At 49.5% G+C, this 27,122-nt stretch overlaps 2 protein-coding genes across 5 annotated transcripts in view; one reads left to right on the top strand and one right to left on the bottom strand.

Moving 5' to 3' along the window:
* SART3 (spliceosome associated factor 3, U4/U6 recycling protein) overlaps positions 1-19,154 on the top strand; it is a 36,124-nt gene extending 16,970 nt beyond the window's left edge. For both annotated transcript variants that reach the window (XM_001916593.6, XM_005612507.4), the window contains exons 6-19: positions 989-1,113; positions 4,985-5,140; positions 6,108-6,246; positions 6,745-6,852; positions 7,532-7,609; positions 7,723-7,781; positions 8,729-8,838; positions 12,006-12,118; positions 13,057-13,133; positions 13,699-13,867; positions 15,296-15,750; positions 16,287-16,439; positions 17,254-17,444; positions 18,096-19,154. In XM_001916593.6, coding sequence (XP_001916628.3) covers positions 989-1,113; positions 4,985-5,140; positions 6,108-6,246; positions 6,745-6,852; positions 7,532-7,609; positions 7,723-7,781; positions 8,729-8,838; positions 12,006-12,118; positions 13,057-13,133; positions 13,699-13,867; positions 15,296-15,750; positions 16,287-16,439; positions 17,254-17,444; positions 18,096-18,267 — 2,105 coding nt within the window. In that variant the 3' untranslated portion in view covers positions 18,268-19,154. The remainder of the gene's footprint in view (positions 1-988; positions 1,114-4,984; positions 5,141-6,107; positions 6,247-6,744; positions 6,853-7,531; positions 7,610-7,722; positions 7,782-8,728; positions 8,839-12,005; positions 12,119-13,056; positions 13,134-13,698; positions 13,868-15,295; positions 15,751-16,286; positions 16,440-17,253; positions 17,445-18,095) is intronic.
* Positions 19,155-20,512: 1,358 nt separating this feature from the next.
* On the bottom strand, positions 20,513-26,314 carry FICD (FIC domain protein adenylyltransferase). Of its 3 annotated transcripts, none has more exons than XM_023646987.2 (4): positions 26,231-26,314; positions 25,802-25,913; positions 24,407-24,765; positions 20,513-23,362 (listed from the first exon to the last, which is right to left on the bottom strand). In XM_023646987.2, exons 3-4 carry the CDS (start codon positions 24,705-24,707, stop codon positions 22,287-22,289), a joined length of 1,377 nt encoding a protein of 458 aa, XP_023502755.2. In that variant the 5' UTR covers positions 24,708-24,765; positions 25,802-25,913; positions 26,231-26,314; the 3' UTR covers positions 20,513-22,286. The 3 variants fall into 3 exon arrangements, with proteins under 3 accessions (XP_023502755.2, XP_070131447.1, XP_023502756.2); XM_070275346.1 differs by having other exon boundaries at positions 24,407-24,798; XM_023646988.2 differs by lacking the exon at positions 25,802-25,913 and having other exon boundaries at positions 26,231-26,307.
* Between the last annotated feature and the right edge of the window lie 808 nt (positions 26,315-27,122).

The raw sequence follows: 27,122 nt of genomic DNA on the forward strand, positions 1-27,122 counted from the left end.
AAGGGACAGGGAAACCGACCCCCTGTGTTTTCTGGGGAAACTTTGTTGCATTGAGGTTCCATTGTAAGCATTCGCTCTTCAGGACTAACCTCTTCCCTGCTAGAGTGGGGATTTCCGTGGGTTTATCTCATCTCCTATGAGGCGATGTGGCTCAGAAGCACCATCGACTGGAAGTATTCGTATCTGAATTTCTTGGGGTTTGGTAAGGCTTCCCCTTTTTGGGTGGATATACTCTGGCGAGCCAAGCCTTCGAGGCTCTGGAGCTGGGAGCCGAGCAGCACAGGGGGTTTCCTGAGTGTGGGGAGTTTGGGGCTGCATCTTGTTTCCTCCCTAGGCATGGTTGGGCATCGTGGCCCTCAGGACCTCCGGGCACCTTGAGCCCAGGCAGCGCTGCTCTTTTTACTTCATGGCGTATTTGGATCTGATTTAACAAATCATAAAAGTGACTCTCCTTGAGTCAAATCCTTGAGTGACATGCAGAAAAGGCTAGAACTGAGCTGGCTTGTAGATTTCCTCTCCCCTACCAGGCTGAGGCAGCGTAGCGTAGCGAGGAGAGCATGGTCGCGAGCCGGCCTGCCTGGGCTCAGCCGCACTGTGCTGTTGACTGCAGACAAGTGAGGGAGTTCCTGCTTCAGTTTCCTCAACTGCGAAACCGGGGCCTGATAGAACCGCCTCGCAGAGTGTGGGGCCTGAGAGCGTTCACGGGGGCGGAGGGCTGGGACATAGGAAGCCCCAGGCGAGTGTTGCGGAAGGATTGCTGCTGGCTTCCCTGACTGACTGGTTCGTTGGAGGGCTGTCTGGGACCGTACTTTGAGGCGGTCTCAGGCCCAGCCTGGGCTCGGCAGGAGAGCGCAGGATTCCGTCACTAAGAGCTCCTGTGGCACAGGTGAGGGAGGGGCTGATGCGTCTGAGTCGCATGGTTTAATCTCTGTCTGGGTTGATAAAACCCAATGGCACGACCCACGGGGCTGAATCCATCTTTCAATAGATATGGAGGCAACATTTGCAGAGTATGAAGAATGGTCAGAAGACCCAATACCAGAGTCGGTAATCCAGAGCTATAACAAAGCGCTCCAGCAGCTGGAGAAATACAAACCCTATGAAGAGGCGCTGGTAAGTGCTGGCTCCTTTTACAGGCAGCTTCTCTCTGCAGACTTTTCCCTGATCAATAGTTGCAAGTAAAACAGTATCTTTAAAATTCGTTTTATTGTGAAATGTATAGAGTGTATAAATGTATACATACAGTTTATGTACTAATAATAAAGTGAACATCCGTGTACCCACCACCCAGGTTAAGAAATAGAGCATTGCCAGTTCCTTACAAGTCTCCTATGTGCCCCTGTCCGATTGCCTCCTCTTCCCTCTCCCGAGAGGTAATCACTTTCCTGACTTTTGTGATAACCATTCCCTTGCTTTTCTTTATAGTTTTACAACCTGTGAACGTATCCTTAATTAATATATTGTTTAATTTCGCTTAGTTTTGAATTTGTATATAATGCAATCATGCTATTTTCTTTCATTCAATATGTTTTTGGGTTTTACTCATGTTGATAAGTATAGTTACAGTCCATTTGTTTTCACTGCTATAAAGTTGTCTGTATACTGTGGTATATTTATCTGTGTTCTTAGTTTGTTTCTAGTTTTTTGCCCCCCGGAATAGCTTGCTCTGGCCATTCTTGTATGTATCTCTTAGTTCACAGGAAAAAGAGTTTCTCCAAGTACATACCTAGGAATGGAATTGCTGGATCATAGGGTAATGATGAATTGTTTTCCAGGTTATCAGTTTACTCTCCTACCAGCAGTATCTGAGAGTTCTCATTGCTCTTGCCCACCTTGGATATTACTGAATTTCCAAGTAATTACATACTTATTTCCAAATAATTTCCAAGTGATTACTTGTTAGGTAATTACATACTTAAGTTTTAGCCAATCTGCTGAGTCTGAAATGGTAGTTTTAATTTGCATTTCTCTCATTATTAATGAAGTTCAGCTTCTTTTCTCATCTATGTGCCATTCAGAGGTCCTCTTTTGTGAAGTGCGTGTTAAAGTCTTTGACTCATTTTTCTTTTGATTTGCTTTTTTTCTAATTGATTCGTGTGAGTCCTGAATCTTAATCCTTACTTTTAGTTGTGTGTGTTGCAAATTTTTTCCCCAAGTTTGCAGTTTTTTCACTTTTTTCAATGACATGTTTTGATGACCATTTCTTTTAATCTAATCGGGTATCTTTTGCTTATGGTTTGTGCTTTTGTTATGCTTAAGAAGTCTCTCTGTCCTCCAGAGTCGTGATTGTGCTTAGCTCTGTTTTCTTCTGAAGTGCATCATTTTGTGTTTCATGTTCAGGTCTTCATCTGAAATTGATTTTTGTGTGTGGCATGAGGTGGGGTCCAGTTTCATTTTTCCATACGGAGAACCAGTTGTTGCAGCCCTGATTTTGATAATTCCCTCCTCCCCTCTCTGTGCCGCCCCACATCTGTCGTAGGTTAGCTGTCCATTTATGTGTAGGTCTGTTCTGGGCTCTTGGTTTTGCCCCACGGGTTTATATGACACTGTTGTAATGATGAGAGTTTTACACTGAGCTTCTTAGGTAGCATGAATCCCGTCCACCTTGTTTCTCTTCAAGAAAGTCTTGGCTTTTTTAAACTCTTAATATTTCCATTGAATTTAGAATCAGCTTTTCAAGTTTTATTAAAAAAAAGTTGATTTTTTTTTTTATTGGAATTGCATTGAATCATAGGTCAATTTGGGGAAGAATTTACATTTTGTAAACATTGAGTCTTCCAATCTATGAGCATGGTATATGCCCCTGCTATTTAGGCCTTGTCTTTCTGTCAAGTTTTATAAATTTATAAATTCATCTGGTGTCTTGAACATATTTTTTAGATGTATTCTAAGTGGTTTTTGATGCTATTGAAAATATGTTTTAAAGATTTTCTTTTCTAGTTGTTTTTTCCTGGTATATAAAATGTAATTTGTTTTTCATATTACTTTGTTATCTGTGAAACTTGCTAAATTCTTATTAATTTATAGATTGTTTTAGATTTTCTCTCTTGGCAATAATGCTTGTGTTTTTTCCGACAATATTATTATTTGTAAGTGGCATTTTTTTCCCTTTCTTGATCCTGGAATGCTTCCAACTTCTTTTCCCATGCCTCAGACTTGTGCTTTTGTCTTGTATTTCTTGTCTTTTTGTTTGATCCGCAGACATCATTGTTAATTTTGCATGATACAGTCCATTTGTTTACATTTACTGCATGCATTTCCGGAATCACTTTTCTTTTGTTTGAAGTCCACCCTTTAGAGTCTCCTGCACTAGACGTTTGCTAGTAACAGATTTTCTCAGTTTTTGTTTGTTTGAAAAGGTCTTTACTTTATTCTTCTTGAAAGTTAATTTCTTAGGATATAGAATTCTAGACTGACAGTTATGTTCTCTCAGCAATTAAATAAGTCATGTATCGCTTAATGACGGGTGTGTTCTGAGAAATGCGTCACTAGACTATTTTGTCCTTGTGCAAACATCATGGAGTGTACTCACGTGAACCTAAATGGTGTAGCCTGCTACACTCCTAGGCTATGAGGTACTGATCTTATGGGCCCACCATTGTGGTCTGTCGTTGAGGGGAACGTTGTTATGTGGCACACGTGACTGTGTATCTTTCTGGCTTCTGTGGTTGCTGTTGGGAAGTCAGCTGTCTGTCTCACTCTTGCTTCTTTGCAGGTAATCCTTGTTTTTTCTCTGGCCGATTTTAAGATCTCATTGGTTTGGTTTGATGTCCTGCGTTTCATTGTAGTAGGTCCCAGTGTGGATATCTTTGTATTTATCCTGCCTCAGCTTTGTTGGGCTTCTTGGCTCTGTGTTTGGTATCTTCCATGGCACAGTGAGTAAGAGCACAGAGTTCGAGAGCCAGGCTGCCCCTAGTTTGAGTTTGAGCCCTGCCCTTTGCCAGTTCTCTGACTTTGGGCTGCTACTGGCCTCCCTGCGTCTCAGTTGTCTCGAATGTAGCATGGGGATGGTAATGATACCTGCCCCATAGGATTGTTATGAAGGTCCAAGGTGAATACACCTGAAGCCAGCAAAAGCTTCCCCTTCGCTTAGCATAACTGCCTTCACTAGATTTCCTCCTTAGTATTTCTTGTTTCTTTGCCAGTTTGTTGATGATTTTCAAGAAGATGTTTTTTATATTTAATCCAGCAGTTTTAGTTGTTTTCAATGGCGCAGTGTGTCTGGTAACTAATTTGTCATTATTTCTAGAAGCTGAGGCTCTGAAGCCTCATCTTTCTATGTTCAGAGCACGTGTGTTCTCTGGCCGGCCTGCATGCACTCCCTCTCCCTTTTGCACACGTGAGTGGCCTGTATGCAGTTGTATTTCACAAAGCCTCAGTAGTGAAATCCTCAGCCAGTTCAGTTTTGTCACGGCCATCAGCAGAGTGTGGCTGAAGAGAAAACCAGTTGAACAAGAGCATTTTGTCTCAGGAGAATTTTGACTGTGTGTCTTTGGGTCAGGAAACATTCGGCGCAGCCTCTTGCATCTTGTGCGTGTATCTGTGCTCTGGCAGGAGCTGATACTTGTGATGAGAAACCTGAAATAGCACAAGGTGCTGAAGTACTCCAGGCTGGGTGCATTCACTGCACTCAGTAAGCCGAGAAAGTGACTTCTGCTTTGGAAGGATGGCTAGTGGTGGTCGTTGGAAAAGATCTTTCTCCCTCCTTCAGTTCCTGATTGAGGGAAGACTTGATTCCCTGAGTCTGGGGATGGGTTTAGAACAAGAGTTTATGGGACCTTTGTAACTATTACTGGGAGTAAGCGCTTTGGACCCCCGTTGTGCCCATCAGATCGTAGCCCCCGATGTGCAGAGGTTGTGAGAGTGGGGATTGGTGATTCTCGGTGTGAGCAGTCTTGCCAGAATTTAATATGAAGACGTATTGTGCTTCCTGACAGTATCAGGTAGCTCATGTCAACTTCACTGCCTTTCTGCTTTGCCCCAGTTGCAAGCAGAGGCCCCCAGGCTGGCCGAATATCAAGCGTACATCGATTTTGAGGTGAAAATCGGCGATCCTGCTCGCATTCAGTTGATCTTTGAGCGTGCCCTGGTGGAGAACTGCCTCGTTCCAGACTTATGGATCCGCTACAGTCAGTACCTAGTAAGATCGCTTACCTGTTCTAATTTCATTTTACTTTTACCAGTTTACGATCTGTTTAGAGAAAACCAGTAAGAGTGCCAGGAGTTAGTTGCATGCTGCTCCTCTCTGCTCTTTCTTTTTTTCCTTCCTCCTCCTATTCCTCTTTTTGCCAGCTCACTTATGAAGTTCTTTTAGTGTTTTTTTTAACTTTTTTGCTGAGGAAGATTCTCCCTGATCCAGCATCCACTGCCAATCTTCCTCTTTTTGTATGTGAGCCAGCCCACAGCATGGCCACCGAGAGACGAGTGGTGCAGGTCCATGCCCAGGAACCGAACCCAGGCTGCCGAAGCAGAGTGCGCTGAACTTAACCACTCGGCCACCAGGGCTGGCCCCTCTCTCCTGGTGTTTTAAGTGATTTTAAACTGATCACTAAGTGTATAAAAAAAATTTGCGTAGTCTTACTATTGAGGACTTTATAAGAGGTTAATTTTTTCTTTTAACTTTTTATTATGGAAAAATGTGAACACGTAAATATAGACAGATTAGTAAAATGAAACCTCGTGTACTCATCACCCAGCTTCAACAGTTAACTAATGGCACTGGTCTAGTTTCGTCTCCATCCTTCCTTACTTCCCCCCTTCCATGTTATTTTGAAGCTAATTGTTTTTGAAGAAATCACACGTACAAAAATATTTTGTAAATATTTCAGTATGTATTTATGAAAGACTTGAATCAGGATCCAAACAAGGTCCATGCGTTAGGATTGGCTGAGGTCTCTTCAGGCGCTGTTAGTCTATAGGTCCTACTCTCTATCTTTTTTCTTCTCCTCTCCCACTCCCCCTTGCGATTTCTTTGTTAAAGAAACCAGTCACGAGAGATGTTTTCGAGGAAGTTTCTTTTGTCAGTTGATTGTGCTGGAGGAAATGTCTCACGCATGGTGAACTCTTAATAAAATTTTATCTTCTCACCCTGGAATTCTTTATCACAGGATCGGCACCTGAAAGTGAAGGATTTGGTGTTATCTGTGCATAACCGTGCTGTTCGAAACTGCCCCTGGACAGTTGCCCTGTGGACTCGGTACCTCTTGGCCATGGAAAGACACGGAGTTGATCACCGAGTGATTTCTGGTGTGAATGTTTTTGTGGGAAGACGTCATAGCCCTTTGTTCCAAGTCAGAAACATAGCGCTGTGACAGAGTTGTTAAACGAGCCTCCCCCAGGGTGTTACTTTGGGTATCGGGTATTAGTGATGAAAAGGACTCTAAGTGGGAGATGAACTGGTTATATTTTTGACTTCTTAGAGCTTTTTAACATGCTCATATTCATCGTGATTTTCCAGGAAGTCACGGTCTTTTCTCCAAACTTACTTGACCTGGAACCCTTTTGTTGCAGAGTATCTTGTGGAACGTGCCCTTTCTAGAGCACAGTTTATGCAACGCTCTAGTAGCTTTTCTTTTGGACATGTCTCTCTAGCTCATTTCACTTTGTTCCATCTTATTACTATTATTACTAATTTAAGCCATATAGTATTTTATAGTCAGTGGAGGTTTTTATAATAATCTTGATAACTTTGAAGTAGCTTCTTTTTGAATTGGCAACAAATTCTGGCTTTTTCTTCAACTCCAGTGACCTTCGAGAAAGCTTTGAGTGCTGGCTTCATTCAGGCCACTGATTATGTGGAGATTTGGCAGGCCTACCTTGATTACCTGAGGAGAAGGGTTGATTTCAAACAAGGTATTTAAATTCACATGTTTCCCTTCAGAACTGAACTTTTTCTTAACCTATCTTTCGGTGACATGTCCCAGTTGCCCAGATACATTGCGATTGGGCAAATGCTGTAGGCCAGCCACTGGTAATTTTCCCCTGAGACATGTTAGCTGTTTAAGTCTTTATCAGGCCATGCTGTGGATTGTAAAGGAAGCGAGTAATGGTCTTTACATTTTATGCTGGCTCCTGCATCCTCTGTAGTCTCATCTCTCTTTTCTCCCTTCTCTGTCTCCTAAATAGTTCTTTAAATAAGACTGCTGTGTTTCTGTTAAAACTTGGAACCTCTGCAGGGTCCCCTGCCCTTCTCCCCTCCTCCCTCAAAATAATAGCAGCCAGAACCCCCATGTCTCACTTGTCCTTGCACACTCATGCAGGTGGCCTTCAGCCATTCTACTGGCTAGGGGAGACGCCCTCTCCTGAGGTCCCACACACAGCACCCCGTGCTCACCTTTGTGGCGTATTGTCCGAAATGTGCTCTGTTCCGGTGTCTTTCTCCCCCACTGTGTGCTGAGGGCAGGGACTGGCAATTTTCTGGGTTCCCAGCATGATACCAGATGCAGAATAGCCTGGGGTTTCAGTGTAGGGTTAAAAAAAAGACATGGTGTGTGGTTTTGTAATGCCAAACCTCTTTTGCACTTCCTGGCAGACTCCAGTAAAGAGCTGGAAGAGTTGAGGGCCGCGTTCACGCGCGCATTGGAGTACCTGAAACAGGAGGTGGAAGAGCGTAAGTGGGGCCCCAGCTTGTCCACTTGTCTCCCGTTCTCGGTGGCTGTGCCTTTCAGTCAAGTGCTCTCTGTCTCTGAGTTACTTTCTAATTTTGACTCATTCTTCTGAAAGGTTTCAATGAGAGCGGCGATCCAAGCTGCATGATCATGCAGAACTGGGCTCGGATGGAGGTAAGTGTTCCTGGGTTCCCTCCACCTTTGAAGGACCTCTGTCTAAGTGTGGCTGAAGTTGAGTCAGAAGCCAGATGGTCTGGGCTCTGTCTCGCTTGATGCGTGTCCGTTTGTCTTAGTGAAAACGTCAGCTCCCAGGTAGAAGCTGTGCAGGAGCTGCCCGCCAGGCACATGCTCATGCGCTCCCCACCCCCGCCTCATTCGTGAGTGCACACCACGCGTGCGCTGTTTGCCAGGCACCTTCCTCGGCACCGGGGAAATGAGGTGCAAACAGTCCCTGCGCTAGTGAGGCTTAATCTAGTGTGGAGGACAGACGATTTGACGAGTAATTAGAGGGTATGATGAGTTGAATGTTATCTCTGGACCCAGGGCCCCAAGGTGAGTAAGATGTGGAACCTGCCCGTGCTCAGCTTATGGAATTGTAAAATCCTAGTGTTTGATTCTCTGAGGGGGAGTCAGGGCAAAGACAGGGAGTTTCTGGATGGGATGTCTGTGCTGTAGCATTTTAAAGCTGAGGTGCCTGAGGCTCAGAGAGGTCAAGGAACGTGCCCAGGTCACTTTGTAAGTGGCAGAGCCAGCATTTGCTCCTAAATCAGTCTGCCTTTGTTACACATTGCTTCTCAAATGAAATATTTGTAGTTAAGCTTGATAAAACTAAAAACCAGCTGAGCAGCCGTTTTGCCATACATGCCTGTGGCCTCCTGTCCCGTGCGCTCCTGCCCCGTGTGCTCTGGCGGCTCAGGCAGCTGCCTGGAGTCTTGGCACTGCAGAGAGGCTGGGCTGGTGGGCTGGGCCTGGTCCCCTGGAGGCGGCCCGAGAATGCCGGGAGGTCTGTAACCCTGTGGGTTAGGGCAGCTTTGTAGGCGTGTCTGTTTGGAGTATTTGGAATGGGTGTCCACATCGTAAGGTTGAGTCCTTTCCTTACGGAGCCTTCTGATGCATTTCAGGCTCGACTGTGCAATAATATGCAGAAAGCTCGGGAACTCTGGGATAGCATCATGACCAAAGGAAATGCCAAGTATGCCAACATGTGGCTGGAGTATTACAACCTGGAAAGGTAACGGACCTGCGGCCGGGGAGGTGGTGCTTGTCAGGCGTGAGGCGGCTTCAGGCCTGGCTGCCTCCTGCCAGCGTGGGCTTCCTCCTTCCAGTAGGCTCAGTCCTTTATCACCGTCCCTCTCCCTCTCTGGACTGGCTTTGTGTTTCTTGGGCGGAGCTAGAGAGTCACGTAGTCTTGTGCCTGGGCTGCTCTTAGAGCCATGCACTTCCTTCAGTTTGATACTTTGGTTGGTTTATTTTGATTTTTGGACATGAATGATTTCTTTGACTTTTTGGGGAGCTTTTTATTTTTTATACTTGTTTTGTATATAAAAGTAGAAAATACTGCAAAAGAAGCAAAGAGGAGAAAAACCTAAATTGTCTGCAATGATAAACCCAGACATAACCACCTTTAGTTAAAGGTTTGAGTATGTTCTTTGAGATTTTTCTATGCTAAATTTTTTAAAAATGAAAATGCAGTTATAGTGTACATGTTATGAACCTCTAAAATTATTTTAAATATGTAAGATACGCTGAATAGTATTTATAACATGAGGAAGATACAAAGAATGTGACCAGTTTTTTAACTCAGTATCTCTTGAACGTTGCACATCAATAAATATATTTCTGTGTTACCTTTTTTCTGTTTTGAATATTTTGGTTTTTTCCCCCCCAACTTACAAAATAATGGATACTCAAAATAGAACATTTACAAAAATGTGCTAGGAAGTGAAAGTTTCTTATTTTCCCATCCCCACGGATGACCACTATTGAAGCTCCTCGAATGTTCCTCCACATGAGCAGTTCCCAAACTTTTTGGTCTCAGGACCTCTTTACAACTCTTAAAATTTGAGGACCCCCCCCCAAAAGCTTGTTTATGTGAGGTATATCTATTAATATTTACGTGTTAGAAAATAAAACTGAGAAATTTAAAAAACCTTTTTATTCACTTAAAAATAAATTTATTACATTTAACATAAATAATGTATTTTTTAATGAAAAATAACCCTTTTCCAACCCCCAAAATGATTTAGTGAGGAAAGTGACTTGGTGGTATAATTTTTTGCAAACATCTTTAGTTTGGTGTAGAAGACGACACTGGGTTCTCATGTCTGTTTCTGCATTCACTGCTGTGATGTTTTCATTGACGAATATGAAGAAAATTTGGCCTCACACAGATGGGAGGTTAGAAAAGAGAGGGGCATATTGTAATAGTCTTTTGACATAATTGTGGATATTCTTTCATAGTGCAGCAAAGTTCAACAAGTTGTGGTTTCCTAAAAGTCAGTTGCAGTGTGGCATGTGACTTTTTCAGACTCTGTTACATTTTGTCCAGTGGTCCGTTGTGCACCTCGGGTGGGCCTTTTGCCCACGCGTGGCTCTGTGGCGTGCCTTGTCCGTTGGAAGATGCTGACTCACTGTCATGCAGCTCTCCCAAATAGTGACTCATTATACAGTATAAAAAGTCACACTGGTTCATCTCACAGGCACATAGTGGCAGACACAAGTTTTCCAAAATTCTGATTTTCACTCGAAAGCTTGAATTTTACCACTGGCGACAAATACCGTCAGTGGTTTTCCTTCAGTGACAGACTCACTTCGTTGGTTTTTAAAAATGTCTGCCAGATACCCAGGTCTGAATAACCATAGTTTTTGTCACTCAGCTGTTCTCCCAAGTAAAAATGACGTTCCATGTAAAGAGTAACTAGTTGGGCTTGCGACCCAAACAATAACATATTATTTTCTTTGTGACAGCCATTGTACTTGGGTATGCATAAAGAAGTGCTGATGTGTGCATCCCCTTGTACACACAGAACATTAAGATGTGTACTGCCTTGACTTGTGCCAAGAACCACCGCAGCTTTTGCTCCCTCAGTGCAAATGTCAACACAGTGAAACAGCTGAACAATGGTTTGGTATTATGCAGCTGCTTTTGACTTTGCAGACCCTCAGTGGCCCATGGATCACACATCAAGAACCCCTGCTCTGAAGTTTTTCTTAGCGTCCTAATACGTGTTACAGTTTTTATAAATATTTTTTTGTGAGGAAGATTGGCCCTGAGCTAACATTTGTTGCCAATCCTCCTCTTTTTGCTTGAGGAAGAGTGTTGCTAAGCTAACGTCTGTGCCAGTCTTCCTCTATTTTGTGTGTAGGACCCTGCCACCAGCATGGCATGATGAGCAGTGTATAGGTCTATGCCTGGGCCCTGAACCTGCGAACCCCAGGCTGCCGAAGCAGAGCGCACGAACTTAACCACTATGTCACGGGGCCAGCCCCATGCAATCTTTATAAATTTTTTTTTTTTTATTAAATATCTTATTTGCGTATCTAGTTCTTTTTTATTTATTTATTTATTTTTTAAGATTGGCACCTGGGCTAACAACTGTTGCCCATCTTTTTTTTTTCCCCCTTCTTTATCTCCCCAACCCCCCCCCCCCCCCCCCCCCCGTTACACTGTTGTATGTCTTAGTTGCAGGTCCTCTAGTTGTGGGATGTGGGACGCTGCCTCAGCGTGGCCTGACGAGCAGTGCCATGTCTGCGCCCAGTGTCTGAACCCTGGGCCGCTGCAGTGGAGTGCGCGAACTTGACCACTTGGCCACGGAGCCGGCCCCATATAAAATTTTTTAAAACAGAAATGAGAACATGGTGTCTCATAACTGTTGTAACTACCAGAATATCGTTTTGTAACTTTAGTGATTAGCAGGATATCTTTCCATGCCAGTGCAGAAAGATCTGGCTATCGGCATGAAATTTGACGGTCGCCTGGATGAGTCATTTCTTCCGTGGGGTAGGACTGCCTCATAGAATTTCTCTAGAGACTTTGTCAAGTTACGTAGCGTTCTTAGACCCCCTCAGTGAGTGGCACAGGTGAACACTGTAAAGACAGAACAGCTGGTTGCAGCCCGCTGTCCCCGATGCATTTTCTAGCGGCACCTCCTTGCTAAGCAAAATAGTGGTTTAGAAGAAAGCCTCGGGTTTTGACTAGAGGGACTCTTGTGGAAAAGGGAGAAGACGTTAAAATTAGCAGTAGTATGAATAGCTGTGGACATTTCTGGAAGTTAGAGTCGCAGAAGCTAGAGTTGTCACAGCTCTGGTGCTGTGGCACTGCTGTGAGAACACCGCCCCTCCCTTTGTGTGCCTTCCGCTTTGTGTCCTCTGGCAGCAGCTGTGTGTTTTCTGCCCTAGGGCGCACGGCGACACCCAGCACTGCAGGAAGGCCCTGCACCGGGCCGTCCAGTGCACCAGCGACTACCCAGAGCACGTCTGTGAGGTACTGCTCACCATGGAGAGGACAGAAGGTGGGGACCCGTGGCTTTCTGCGTCTGGCTTGGAGTCTGTCTCATTTCCCGTTTGGTCTCAAGACCGTGGGCTGTCAGGATAGACTGCTCACGGCTGTAGCCCCTGCAGTGGCCCTCTGTGATGAGACTGCCATGGGGCGCTCACAGTGAGAGCCGGTCCTCAGATTCTCCACAGACCAGGCCTCTGCGATGGAGCCCTAGCACGGGTGCTCGCAGCTCTTTGTAGGGGGCTGTCCTGGGCGTTGGAGGGCCTTTAGCAGAGCGCTGGCCTCCCCACCAGGCGCCCATGGCACTCCTCCCCACCCCAGTCATATCAACTCAAGTGTCTCCGGACGTTGCTGAATGGTCCCTGGGGTCAGGAACCTCTACTCCAGCACGATGTCACGCACGCTGAGGGAGTGCAGAGGCAGATGCTGAATGTGTCCTCTGGTCACGTGTGCAGCGCTTGTCCAGTTTCAGAGGCTCAGTACGAAGTTTCCAGCAGGAAAAGAGTGAATTTATCTGTGCGCATCGGTCTCGATTTAGGGTGTGAACCCCTCAGAACTCGAAATTAAAAGCCCCAAACGACAACAACAAATTACAGACCGCCCCAACATTTATCTTTGAGGAGCTTCGAGAGTTCATGTGAATGTCTGGTACCTTTTGGATTAGAATGTGTGCACAGTCTTTGCCATGGAGAGCCCATAACAGATCACTTTCTGGTTTTCAAGTCTCTTTTCTAAAAGAGAAGGGACGTTTTAAGTGCAACTTGGGGGACTCTCTGAATTCTAAAACTCCCAGCCCATATAATGAAACCATCTTAAACTGGGGAGCTCACTCTCCAGTTCTCACTGTCTGATGGGAGAGGGCTCTTCCCGAGGCGTGGGGAAATGCTGAGAATTTCATATGATGTCCTTCAAAATCTTAGAAAGTGAAAGTTTGCTTCTCTTTCTCTCAAGGTACTTTAGAAGATTGGGATGTAGCTGTTCAGAAAACGGAAACTCGATTAGCTCGTGTTAATGAGCAGAGAATTAAGGTAACGATGCTGTTTGTTTAAAGTCTCTGGAACCCCGGTAGCTGTTTTGACTGTGTTTGGTGTGAACATTTCTTGTCAAAATCTTTGAGGTCCTCTTAGGAAGTGTCATGTGCTCAGTGTATTAATTATAAAATATTTGAATCAATATTTAAGCCTGTCTTGTATCACTTTTTTAGATTAGCTTAAAACTTTAGCCCCAACAATACTTTTTATACGTGGGGGCATTTTGGCCCTGAAGTTTACTGGAATAGATGAAAAAGATAAAAGGAGCCAGCCCAGTGACTGGAACATGAACATCCCAGATTAATTGGGGCCCCAGTTTTAGGGATTTTCCCCCTTTCTTTTGGTGAGTAGTTACTGGGGCTGTCATGAAACATGCCGTAGACTGGGGAGACAGCGTCCTAGGCAGCCCGAGTAGGCCGTGGCAGTGGGACATTGTGAGCACGTCCTCCTCGTCTTTTTCACGACCTCATCCTCTCACTGGGGGAAAGACCACTGGGTCACGAGCCAGGAGCGTCCCTGTAATTGCTGCCACCAGCGATGTGTCGCATTCCTGATTTTCCAGGCTGCGGAGAAGGAAGCAGCCCTCACTCAGCAAGAGGAAGAAAAGGCCGAACAACGCAAGAGGGCCCGGGCCGAGAAGAAAGCTCTGAAGAAGAAGAAAAAGACCAGGGGTGGAGACAAGCGCAAAGCAGATGAGGGCGAAGAGAAGGAGTGGGGCGATGACGAGGAAGGTAAAGCTTGTCAGAAATGTTCACAGCATCGCAGACTTGCAGAGAACTGAAACAACACAAAGAAGCTTTTTCTTGAGTCATTAGAGAACAAGGTGCTTGCATGGTGCCCCAGCACCCTTCCTGCCCCTGCCCTCCCAGAGGGTGCCCACCTCCCCTGCTCTGGCTGCGTGCCCTGTGCCAGGCGCCACCCTGCACACACACCCTCCCTGCAGTGCACCGTAGCCACCGCCGCCCTCCTGTGTGCACCCCCTCCCCCTGCTCAGGTTCCCATACGCCATGCCGTCCCTCTCTCTGCCCCACTTGTGGATGTGCCCTTTATCCGCTCCAGACCCCAGCACACACACCTGCCTTGCTTGGCCCCACCTCATGGTTTTGACTTGGTAGAATTTTCCACTGAGCGTCTCTGTCACCCCTCTAACTTCAGGGATGGGCGAGTATGGGTCAGATTTATTTCAGCACAGTCAGTCAAGGTAAAGAATTGTCTCCAGACGTGAAAGGACTGTACATTTTCCTCGTACCAGCTTGTTGGCCAGGGGACAGTGGTAATGGAGTCTTCACTTAGTTGCTGTTTCTCGCGCACCTTTCTAGGGCCTTCAGAAATTACTGTGGGTAGCTCACTGCCCTTCGGAGCTCCTGGTTTAGCAGAGTCAGGCAAATGTGCCATGGGACCACGGTGGCATGTAATTGGGACCGTGGGAGGTGTAGGTGCGGATGCGGTGAAGGCCCGAGAAGGCGCTGGTGGGGTGGCTCCCCGCAAGGAAGAGCTCTTGGGGAAGCGGTGCGTGCGCTGTGGCGGCTGGGGGTTGGGGTGAGCAACCGTCCAGCGGGAGGACAGGAAGGGAGGAGAGCCCGCGTCAGCAAAGCGCGAGGCATGGACCAGCCTGGCATTTTCTGTGAGCTGCAAATGGCTGTGCTTCGGCTGTCTCTGGAAGGACATAAGACAACTTTGGGAGTTGTTAGGAACCACAGTGCTTTGTAGCACTTTCCGGAGTGTGGCCTGTGGAGCACACGCCAGTCACTTGAGGCACTTGTTGAACGCGGGTCCCCAGGCCCCATCGCACCATGGCTGCCCTGGCCTTCTAGGGGAGGGGCTCTGGGACACCGTCGGGACTGGGAGACCCCACCCCTTGTAGAATTCAGAGTGGATGATGAGGACTTATGTCATCACTTCCACTTGATTTAGTCCACCTACCTGAATGCATCGGGGCCCAGAAAGGGGTGGGACAGGGCAGGTGGGTCAGGACAGCTGTGACAGAGGGCGTGGTCCGTGCAGCGCAGCGTCTGGAGAGCAAGGAGTGTTTGCGCGCAGCCTTGCACGTCAGCCACTTGTCGTGGGAAGAGTCTTCCACTCACACCTGTGCTGAACAGCTCGCCGAAGAGAGGAAACGATTTAGTAATCGTTGCTGCTTCTCTCCTGTCACCTTGCAGAGCAGCCTTCCAAACGCAGGAGGCTTGGGAACAGCGTTCCTCCAGCTGGAGACGCACAAGGCCTGGAAGCGCAAACGGGACTCTTTGGGAAAAGTGCACCCGGAGACGTCGACTCCCCCTCAAAGCAGAAGGAGAGGGCGGCCGCCCTGAAGAGGGACATGCCCAAGGTGCTCCATGACAGCAGCAAGGACAGCATCACCGTCTTCGTCAGCAACCTGCCCTACAGCATGGGGGAGCCGGCCGCGCAGCTCCGGCCGCTCTTCGAGGCCTGTGGGGAGGTGGTCGACGTCCGCCCCATCTTCAGCAGCCGGGGCGACTTCCGGGGCTACTGCTACGTGGAGTTTAAAGAGGAGCGGTCGGCCCAGCAGGCCCTGGAGCTGGACCGGAAGGACGTGGAGGGGAGGCCCATGTTTGTCTCCCCCTGTGTGGATAAGAGCAAGAATCCCGATTTCAAGGTATGCTTGTGGAAGAATGCCTTTCATGTAGGGTTGCTGTAGGCAGACTGTAGGTACTTTTCCCGCAGGAAGTAATATTTAGAATATGTGTGGAATTTCTATACCCTGTTAAGAGCTAAACTTCCATGTTAACCGACATCTGTCCTGAGCTGGTTAACTGAGGTCCTAGTCACGCCTCGCTCACTTGGAGCTTGCAGTAGTTGATAAATGATGATAAAATTAGGAGTTGTAGTAACGGCTACTTTCCATTGAATAGTTAGGAATGACAAGGGACCGCGCTCAGTGTTTCGTATATGACCTCATGGGATGCTCCCCCAGCATCCAGACTCTGAGAATGTGACTTTTGTTCTTGCCATTTTATGGAAGAGGCTTTGAGAGGTTAAGTGACTTGCCCAGAGTGACCCTGTTGACAATTTACGTCCCCCAGAGTCGGATCTGGTCTCTGGCTGGGGCGAGGCCTGTGGAGGGGCGGTAGGCTGGAGCGTGGCCTGCTGGCCTGGGTCTCGGTGATTTTCTTGCCCTCCTTCTTCCTGTAGGTGTTCAGGTACAGCACTGCCCTGGAGAAACACAAGCTGTTTGTCTCGGGTCTGCCTTTTTCCTGCACTAAAGAGGAACTAGAAGAGATCTGTAAGGCTCATGGCACCGTGAAGGACATCAGGCTGGTGACCAACCGGGCTGGCAAACCAAAGGTCAGTGTCCGAGCAGACAGCGGGAAGCTCCTGAGGCTCGGGCGAACCTCCTGCATCTGTTCAGAGATGGTTTGGTTCGAGAGCGCGTTCCCATTTGTCTGCTGAGAGACAAGTGATAAGCGATAAGTAACAGAAGGGGAGGCACGCTGGGCTCTCCTGACATTTGGAATCATTTAGTACTAAAGCTTTTCACAAACAACTACCAGGAATTAGCAGGGGCCACAGTGCGTACCCCAGGCTGTGGGGCGTCAGCGTGGGGTGGCCTCCTCCCTCTTGCCCACACTCCTCTTTCCCACTAGGCCTCCAGCCACCGCAAGTCCCTCCGCCAGCGTCCCCTTATCACGTCCTCTCCTCTAGTCCTCAGCCTCTTGTTAAATCCTTTGCACCACATTTTGAGTAGTGTTGGTTAAGCATGAGTTTGGATTACCTCTTTAACTGCCCCCCGTCCAGGTTAATCGAGAGTTGGAGAGTGTGAAATAAGGGAGGGGTCGAGGGCCTCTGGGCTGCTCACCCCGTGTCCGGGCCACCTCATGTGTTTGCTTGCTGGATGTGTACCGGTTTGTGTGTCTGGTTCTTTCTTGTGCTGGAGTAAGCAGAAGATTTACTGAACTTAGAAAGGTTCCCTAAGTTACAGTCAGTGGCAGAAATCGGGAGGAAGAGCAGGGCAGGGAAATAAACCTGCAGGCAGAAGCTGGGGGCCGTGGGGCAGGCAGCCCACGGTGGGGCGCCTGTCCTGGGCCGGCCTCCTGACCTGAGGACGAAGTTGCGTCCTGCTTCCGCAGCCCGACCCCGCTCTGGGTTCTGCCTCTTCCAGGGCCTGGCCTACGTGGAGTACGAAAACGAGTCTCAAGCGTCTCAGGCTGTGTTGAAGATGGACGGCATGACTATCAAAGAGAACGTCATCAAAGTGGCCATCAGCAATCCTCCTCAGAGGAAAGTTCCGGAGAAGCCAGAGGCAAGGAGAGCACCAGGCGGCCCCATGGTGCCGCGGCAGATGTATGGAGCGTAAGTGTTGGCATGCTAGCCCAGTGCAGGCTGTCCTGGCCGGTGCCACGGTGAATTCGTTTCCCGTCAGGACAGGGAGGCAGGACGGAAAGCCAGGGCCTGCTGTCCCCTGTAGTTCCCCGGAGCAGGTCCACGCAGAGTGCAAGCCCAGAAGTGGACCTCCTCCTGGCGTTTGCCAGTTTACGCCTGTCATTTATTTAAGGTCAGATTCTTTTCAGGCAGTGATTATTTTAAAGTCTTCTTTGCCGGTTGAATCCATACGTTTAGAACAAAAGCTCACGGCCACATGCCTGCCAGGGCAATCTACAGCTCCAGCTGTAATCGTGAAGGCTGTGTTTTCACCTGGTAGGGATGAGACAGCAAAATCGCCAGGTTGTTTGATGAGGTCTAGAAGATGACAGCCGTTTTTATCCATCCTGCGGGTGACTGTGTGGCACAGTGTTGGCCCTTGCCAAAACTGAAAAAGGCAGTTACTTAAAGTGATCTTTACTTGATAGCCAGAATTAAGGAGACAGGATCGTCTTGTCCTTGTTTTTCATCCGTCACCTTTTAACTCTGAGTGATTGAACCTGTCCTGGCTTATTTCTGCGAACAGACCAGGGGCCACGACTTGTTGCTTTGAAAGGCTACATGCAGTGTTTGCTCTTTCAGGCGGGGGAAGGGGAGGACCCAGCTGTCTCTGCTGCCTCGCGCCCTGCAACGCACGAGCGCGCCAGCGGCTCAGGCCGAGAACGGCCCTGCCCCGCAGCCAGCAGCCACCGCGGCCACCGAGGCGCCCAAGATGTCCAATGCCGATTTTGCCAAGTTGCTTCTGAGAAAGTGAACGAGACTCTCAGAGAAGGGAAATGCCTTACTTCATGCTGGCCAGGACGACCACCGGGGAGCCAGCTGTACCCTGGGTATGGAAGGGCCGGGGACAGTGCCCGCGCCCGCGTATCTGCCTCTGGCTTAGACAGAAAGGGAAAGGGGGTCCAAGGAGAGGCGTCCAGTGCTCCCTCATATTGAGGGCAATCGGAGGAAAACGATCACTCCACAGGTCGGGCACAGAGTGTAGTTTCTAAGATATTTTTGTGTCTTAAAGAGTGAGAAACAGAAGTGAAACTCAGACGCACCGTTTTGAGACCCACTTGTCCAAATGTTTTTGGCCACCTCTGGCCCCTTTTTATAGGACACTTCTCTTACACCCTGCACAGCACAGGTGCCCGTCACTCTTTTAATTTTTAAAAGACAAAATGGCAGATGCTAGTAATTCACCAGAATGGCCTATTTTAGTAACGGGGTGGGGATAGGGGAAGTCACATACAAAACATTGGATGGATTTTTGTTCAAGGGGGCTGTGTGTTTTTATATTATGTATTTGTAAATGACACGTCAACCCGTTGTTTTATGTTTCCTAAAAGCAAAATATTTGTGACACTTGTTTTATAGCAATTCTGTGTGCCACCTGCTGTGGACCATTTTCTTTGCCTAGTGACGAGTGAACTTGTTCTTTGTCTAAATATTGAGTTTCAGCCCTTTGGTTTTGTTTAAATACCATGTCAAGTGCAAACTTAAATTGTCCCCATTTAGCTTTGTTTATTAAGCTGAAGTTCTCTTCAAAACTTCTTGCCGAATGGTACTCAGATGTGCATTCAAATATGGATGTATTTTGAAATGGGTGTACCTTGCTTTCTCTAATAGATGTGTAAATAGAATTTTTTGTAAATCAAATCCTGTTGTCTCTTGGATTTACATAATTTCAGCTATGATGTGTCTTCAGTTTCAAACTTCATCTTACACAGTTTGACACTTTTTTACCCCTTCTCTTTGATCAAATATTTATTGCTTTGAAAGCAACACTGCCAGTCAGTAGGAAAGCTGACTTTATGAAGGCACCCTGGGGAAGACAATCAGGGAATTCTTTCATACGTGAAATCAACTCATTTGTTGTTTAAGTTCAAGTTTTTGTGCCTCAGTTAGGCCTTACCTCATTTTTTAACGGAAAATTTTAAATGTTATAAAAATGTAGACAGAAAAGTAAAACTCTGTATGTTCCTGTCATTGCATCAGCACCTCCCCCTCATAGCCCACCTTCCTTCATCTCCACCCGGGCCGCCTTCCCCTCTTCCGGGTCAGATTGAGGGCCATCCCAGACATCACAGCACACGCCCCATAACACTGCAGCACTGGTCTCCGAGAGCTAAGGACTCGCAGGCCACAGTTTTATCATTATTCCTAGAAACATTAGCAATAATACCTTAATCAGCTGTCCAGCAAATTTCCAATTCCCTATTGTGTCATAAATGTCAGTTTCCCCCTGTAAGTTACGATCGGTTGATAAACCTCTTCAGTCTTAGTCTGTAGGTTCCCCGCTACCCTGTCTTTCTCTTTTGCACAAAACGTTTTTCGTTAGGCGTTCCTTCTGAATTAAATTCACAGCAGCGGCTCTTGGAGGCGTGAGGAACCTGTGCCGTAACACTGGCTCATCCTGTGTCGTCGTGTGGAATGGCTGCTTCCCTCCCTGCGGAAGCCTGTTGGGTGGCCGAGAGGATTTGGGACGGACAGAGATGACACTGAAGGGCCAAGAATATTTCCTTGTCAGTCCAGGTTGCTGTGGCTCACTCTTTGCTGCTTCACATTTACTGTTTGATTCTCTTGCTGCTGGCCAGTCCTCTGACCTCGCTTCCTCCTTTCCGATGTCAGCATAGGCTCGTTACAGAGTTGCACCTTCTTACACTTGAGCAGGACCCAGTTTAGGTTCAGGGTGTCGACTGTTCTAGAAATGGATTTTCAGGAACATAGGAGTGGGTTTGTGTGTTTTCTCCAGAAAACCAAGAACTGATGGTAAATAGAAACATGGAAAAACCATTTCAGTTACTCGAGTCTTGGTGAAACCTCAGCCATTCATCCCCGTCAACCTCGCCAGGCAGCTTATCCAGCTGGTTCTGTCTCGTTCTCCTGTTAACTCGCCATCTTGGATCTGTTCTGCCAGAGCAACATAAAGCCGAGGGCTGAAGTTCTCAGAGAACCCCTCCTCCATCCTAAGACACATGGGAACATCTCTGGAATAAGACAGCAGTCTCAGGCACTTATGTAATAAAATACTTTATTAACTGGCTAAAATAAGCTTCACATACAGCTAAAGTGCAGTTTCTCTCTACATACAGAGCAGGCATTTCTCTCAGGCTTCCTTGGTGTGCTTATAAGCCAAGAGGGTAGAAGGGTTAAGGTTTAAGAAACACCTTATGGCAGCATACAAGTATGAAAATATTTTTCATAAAGGTCTGAATAGCTAGCCCTTGGGGCCATTTCATACATCTTTTCACTTATTTTTCTTAATCTTTCACAAAACTCCTCTGTGCTGATTATACAATTAAATAACCACAGACACTTGCTACACTAGAATAGTGATCTCATTACTGTCAGGATCGGAATTCTCAAATCAGAGACAACACTTTTATGCATTCGCCGTCATTCAGACACGGACGAAGCGCAGGACAGTGTCAGGCGTCACGGGCTCCGTCACTGGAAGAGGAGCCCAGTGACTTGCGACCGTTCTGACTCAAAGTAGCAGCAGTTGTGTTGGCACCTGCGCCGTGTGAGAGAGAGAAGCTTCTTTCCACTTCCCTAGAGTGACAGCTTGGAAACTGGCCTGTCTGACACACAGCGCTTTCCAAGTTACTGGGAAAGCAAGGCCACCCCAAGGCAATCTATTCTGCTTCCCCGAAGGGACGCTGGACAGTACAATGGCTGTGGGAGGTGGGGGGTCAGGCCAGCCGGGATAAAACTGCATAACGAAAGGGACACATCCTGGCCGTGGTCAGAGGTTTTTACTTGGTTCAGTAGAAACTGGCACCCTGATTCATTATCAAAAATGCTTATTTGGTGTTGACATGGCATCTGTTTTCCCAGATGTGTTCTTTAACACATACCTAAAAGGGATGTTAGACTCAGTGGGGCTGAGGGCAGACTGCCCACTTGCACAGGACCTGATTTGCAGCATGATTTACTTGTTGGGTGACAAACCCAGAGGACTTTTAGATTAAAACCTCTGGTCTGAGTTGCTGCAAATGAAGTGCGAGAAACATCACAATATAAAAGAAAACCAGGCTGGCCTCTCCCCTAGTCTTAACTAGAAAAATATTCTTGATATGGAAAAATAACAGCCTCTGGTCCTAGAGTGTACAACTAACTATGGCTCAACGAATCTTCCTTGAAAGAAGCAAGGTATGTAGTAAGAAAGGTGGTCAACATTCATTCCCTATCTCGAAAGTTTGCTCCACCAGCAAGAATTAGTCACCACACTCATCTCTCGGGAGGGCAGCAGAAACCTCTAGAAAGCAGGCTTTCAGTCACTTCTCAAAGCTGGGACTGGGTTCTCCCCAGGAGTGCTGAGCTCCCGGGTGACGTCAGAGCTGCTCAGCCAGTTTCACAAAAAGGCTGCGAGGAGTTAGTCCTGCGGCTCCAGACGTCGTCACACAGCCCCTGGCCTCTCCCCCACCCGAGTGCAAATTCTGCTCCAGAACCTGTGTTCCCGTCACACGAGGGGCACTAAAGCCCCCAAGCCTGCTGGGACCACCACAAGAATAGGGGCCACCGGCACCGACAGTGGACACCACACATTTACAAGCTCAAAAGAAGAAAATAAATAACTTGGCTGAATCATAAGTTATCTTAGAGACAAGGCTTAATAATTTAGTTTTTTTTTTTTTTAACTAAAAAAACATTTGGAGGTAAAGAATGTTTACGTTCCTTATCCATCTCCTTTTGCTTTGGGAGACGACAGGGTTTCTAGAAATGCTAAGTTTCTTTGATTTTTTTTCCCCCTGGGACATCCCTTGTCACCAAGGGAGGACTTAAGAGTTAGGGCTTCACAGGCAGCGTCTCCTTGAAGCCAGAGTGGTTGGGTCTGGCCTCCGGCAGTGCCACCGGGTACTCCGTCGTGGCAAAGAGCAGGGTGTCCAGGGTGGTCTCCGTGCACTTGGCGATGAAGCGAATGAACGGCCTCACGTCCCCCTCATTGGCGACCTCCAGCACGTGGTAGTACTCGGATCTCTGCTCCTTGCGGATGGTGATGGGCGGGTAGCCCGCCTGCATCAGGATGAGGTTCATGAGCAGGCGTGAGGTCCTTCCGTTGCCGTCGATGAAAGGGTGTATGTAAACGAGTTTATAATGGGCCAAGGCTGCAAACTCGACCGGGTGCAGGTTCATGGCGTCCTCGGAGTTGAGCCACTGGATGAACTCCTGCATCTGCTTCTCCACATCCCGAGGATGCGGAGGGACGTGGTGGCCCACGAGGACCTGTGTTGTCCGAAACCTGCCGGCTTCCACCGGATCCACGTAGCCCAGCACCCGCCTGTGGATCTCCAGCACGTCGCTGAGGGTGACGGACCCGATGCGGGAGACCAGCGTCGTGTTGATGTACTTCATGGCTGCGTGCAGGCCGATGACCTCGTTCTGCTCCTCCAGGCTCTTCCCCGGCACGGCGTAGCGGGTCTCGAGGATGTGCCTGATTTCCGAGAGGGTCAGGGTGTTGCCCTCGATCGCGACCGTGTGGTAGATGTGATGGTAGTACGTTTCCTCCATGACCCTGCGCAGCGCGGAGTTGCCCTTGGGGATGGACATGACCTTCTTCACTTTGCTGTCGATGATGCTGAAGTACCTCTGGTCGATCTCCTCCACCAGCGGCAGCGTCCGGTCCCGGTTGACCAGCGCCTTCTCGTGGTAGGGCGAGATGGTCAGTGCTCTAGTGTATAAGTAATCCGCCTGGATGATGTCCTTGTCTTCTTCTGAGAAGATGCCAAACTCATTGAGCGCGTCTACGAAGTCCGGGTCCATCTTGAGGGCGTGCAAAAAGAGCTTGTGGGCTTTCTCCCGCTTGCCCTGGCGTTTCATTTCCAGGGCTTGGTTCAAAGCCGCTTTGGCTTCCAACTTTCCAGCTAGAAAAGAGGCAAGGAGGTGCTGTCAGGGAGGGCGGGGAGCGGCAGAGGACATTCAGGGGAGCTGTCACCTGTGCCTCGGGGGCTCGTGGCGCACATGCTCTCAGCATGCCCGGTGCCACTCTATATATATGGCCGCATTTATTCCCTCAGCCCCATGGGGCGGTATCCCGCTCGTTGTCCATTTGTCCCCAGAGCTGCTCTGTACCCTGGGAGGCATCCCCTGGCTCCTCAGCCCCCTGCCTTCCCACCATGAGTGGCTGTGTGCCTCTGCGGCCAGGGCCCCGTCCGGCAGCCATCCCTACCTCTTCTCCAGCTCCGAGCCAGTCCTGGTGATGCTGGTCCCTCCCCCGACCCGTGCCCCTTCAGGCCCAGGCTGTGAAGGCTCCTCACTTGTGCTAGGCCCTGGGGGCTTCCCTGTTCCTGGGCCGTCTTTAATTCTTTTAACCTAGTAGTTCTCAACCAGGGGCTGTTTTGCCCCCCAGGGAACATCTGGCAATGTCTGGGGACATGTCGGGTTGTCACAGTTGCGGTGGGATGCTACTGGCATCTAGTGCGTAGAGACCAGGGGTGCTGCTCAGCATCCTACGGCGGACAAGACGGCCCCACAGCAGAGAAGAGGGCCAAGGTGGAGAGGCCCTGCTCTACATCGAGCCCACCTTCCCCCGCCCCCACTGTGTGGCAGCCACACAGACTGGCTGCTTTTAGTTCCTCAAGGGCATCTTACCCTCAGGTCTCTCTGTCCGGAGCACTTTCCCCTCAGGCCTTTTCCCTTGGCCCCTCCTACTTACATTCAGCTCAGGCATCCCCTCCTCCAGGGAGCCTTCCTGGTGTGCTCCTACAGTCCCTACGCTCCAGCCCGGCCGTCCTCCCCTGCCCCCCCCCCCACCCCGGCCTTGGTGATGCTGTAGCTCAGTCAGCCACTGGGGGCTCAGGGCTGACTCGTTCACTGTCATACCCCTGTGCTCTGCACACAGGACAAAAGGCAGCCTACATATTTATGGAATTAGCAAGCATTGAGGGGAGATGGCCAGTCGGTCTTACCCGGAGAGGCCTTGGTCTTGACCACCAGCAGTGCCGAGTCCCTGGAGGTGATACTGAGCTCCGTGGACGGGCTGGTGCACTTGGTGACGGCATGCTGTACCCTGTCCAGCTTGCTCCGGAGCAGGTAGAAGGCTTTGAGCACGGCCACGCACTGCTCCTCCATGGCCCCCAGCGGCAGCAGCAGGGCCAGCAGGGACCCCAGTGCCACGCTCAGCAGCAGCATCCACAGGAAGCGGCCCCACACGGAGACCCATTTGGGTTCAGTCACCGCCATCACGGAAGCCATCGGCATGAGTGTCATCTGGACTCAGGGGTGGGCCCCTGGCACATATCCACAGTCGCCTGAGAGAGAGCGGGGTCTGCGACCAACCAAGAGTTGTAGGAGGTGAGGCCTACATGGGACCGACACATCCAGGGTGTACTCGACTTCAGCTGGGGCTTGGAGGACCCCCTCCCATCCCACCCCCCTCTCCTTTAACTCCACTGACCAAGTGGTGGGGGCAAGCCAAGGAGTGGCTACAACTGGGAGGAGTCTGGAAGGACGGTGCCACCTCCAGGGCAGTGTGACTGTGTGACCAGCAATGCCAATGCCACCCAACACTTATTAAGCACTTCCTGTACTCAGCACCTCTTGCATACTCTCTTGCCATCTTCAACAGGAGCCGATGCTGTCGTCACCCCACTCTCCAGAGGAGGAAACAGGCTCACAGAGGTGAAGTCCCCTGTCCAGAGTCACCCCGTGAGCAAGGCACAGCCTTAGCCATGGCTTTGAAGTCTCCCCCCGTCCCCACAAATCTCTGTGGCCTCTGACCCCAATGCTAGGTGTCCGGGACACAGAACAAATGCGCACATAGCCAGATCAGCTAAGGCAGTTCTGACCCTGACTCATGGATACGCACAACAGTTCGGTGGCTTGGTTTATGGCCACATGGGTGGCCACCTCTCCCTGACAGCAGCCACACTGCCCAGCCCCTCTCTGGCCTTCCTTTCCTGGCCTGTGCGGCACGGATCTTGCATTGAGGTCAGCCAAACCGGCATCTCGAAAGGAACTTGGGCTGTGGGCCACACTGGGTGCCTGCCCTCTGTGACCACGGGCTTGGGGCTGGCCTGGGGAGTGGGGGTCAGGTATGCAAGCACCACTATGCTAACAATAAGCATTTATTGGGCAACGAGGGTGTGCTGAGGGCTAGCCGTGCAGTATGTCACTTAATCCTCACCACCTCCGGAAGGAAAGCTACCCCCAGCTCCATCTTACAGACAGGGAAACTAAGGCACAGAGAGGGTAAGTCAACTCCCAGAAAGCCCGCAGGTAATAAACGAAACTCTTGGGCGTCTGAGTCCAGAGTGCCCGCGTCTTAACCTCTACCTTCTGATTCGTAATCAGAGCCCGCGCACCTGCTCCGCGACGCTTCTCCAAGACCCAGAAATGCCTGAGGAGGTCTGTGGTCACTGGGCCGGGGCTCTAAGCGGCTCGTTGATACAGAACATCCGAAACGGCCTGGAAGCGCTGTGATGGGGGTGCAGAAGAGGGCGCGGGTCCCCGCTTGCCTCAGGGGGCCCGGGCGGGCTCCCCGAGGGACAGGCTCCTCACGGGGCTCGAGTCCGCCAGGGACGCGGGTCCGCGCGGGGGAGGAAGCCGCGCGCGCCGGGAGGCGCGAATCTCTGACCTTTCACTTTGGGGGGAAACTGAGGCCCAGAGAAGCGAGGGGACTGGACAAATGTCCCTCTGAGGTCGGCCCTTTCCGAGCCCCGCCCAGGGATCGCCGCCCCGCCGCGCCTCCCTGCTCACTCCTTCCAAGCCCCTCGGGCTCGCCCCCCACTCACCGCGCGCCGCCGCCCCCTGCCCAGCGCTCAGCCGGCTCCCGGGACCTCCTCCGCCGCCGGCCTCCTGGCCCCGCCCCCGGCGACTCGCTATTGGTTGGCCCGCCATCCTCGTCGCTGCGGATTGGCTTCCCTCACTTGTCCGCCCCTCGCATTTCCGGGTTTCCGCGTCGGCCTCTGCTTCCCCGGGAAAGACGCGCCGTGGGCCACTCCCATTGGCTGGTTCCTGTTTGGTCTCGTGCCCGCACCAGCCAATAAGCAATGGGAGGGGCGGGGCCTGGGCGACAAGGCGGGAGCAGCGGGTGCGGGAAACCCTCGGTGGCTGCGGTTTTGGGGCGCGCTAGGTGCCTGGAGATTCGCACTTCTGCCCGCTGCAACGGCTGCCCTCCCCTCTGTCTCCTCGTCCCGGGGCCGCTCTCGCGCGCCTCAGTTGCCTTAGGTGTGAAATGAGGATGCTGACGGTTTACGCCTCTCCATCCTGTTGGTCTGACTTCACAGCCCTGCTCGTAGCCCCCACCCTGCGCCGCCAGGGCTGCGATCTTTCCCCTTTCTCTTACCTTCTCTCTCTCTCTTTCTCCCTGACTTTTTAATTTGCATCCTCTCGAGAAGGGCCTGGCTGGTTCTTTTGGCTTCCCAGAGAGAGAGAAGATTTTCCTTGAAGCAGAGATCGGAAGCTTTCATCTTAATCCATAAATATTGAAATTTAACATCCAGAGACGTGCCCAGGAATGGCAAGCATTAAGAAGTTAGCAGTACAGACTCTGGCGGTACAGAGACACCCAGGCTCAAATTCACACTCTGTCACCTAAGCTCTATGTGACCTTGGACAAGTAACTCTGAGCCTCAGTTTCCCCATCTGTAAAATGGGGACAAACAGCCTACCTCACTTTTGTCC

Source organism: Equus caballus, chromosome 8 (assembly GCF_041296265.1).
Source record: "Equus caballus isolate H_3958 breed thoroughbred chromosome 8, TB-T2T, whole genome shotgun sequence".
Lineage (NCBI taxonomy): Eukaryota > Metazoa > Chordata > Mammalia > Perissodactyla > Equidae > Equus > Equus caballus.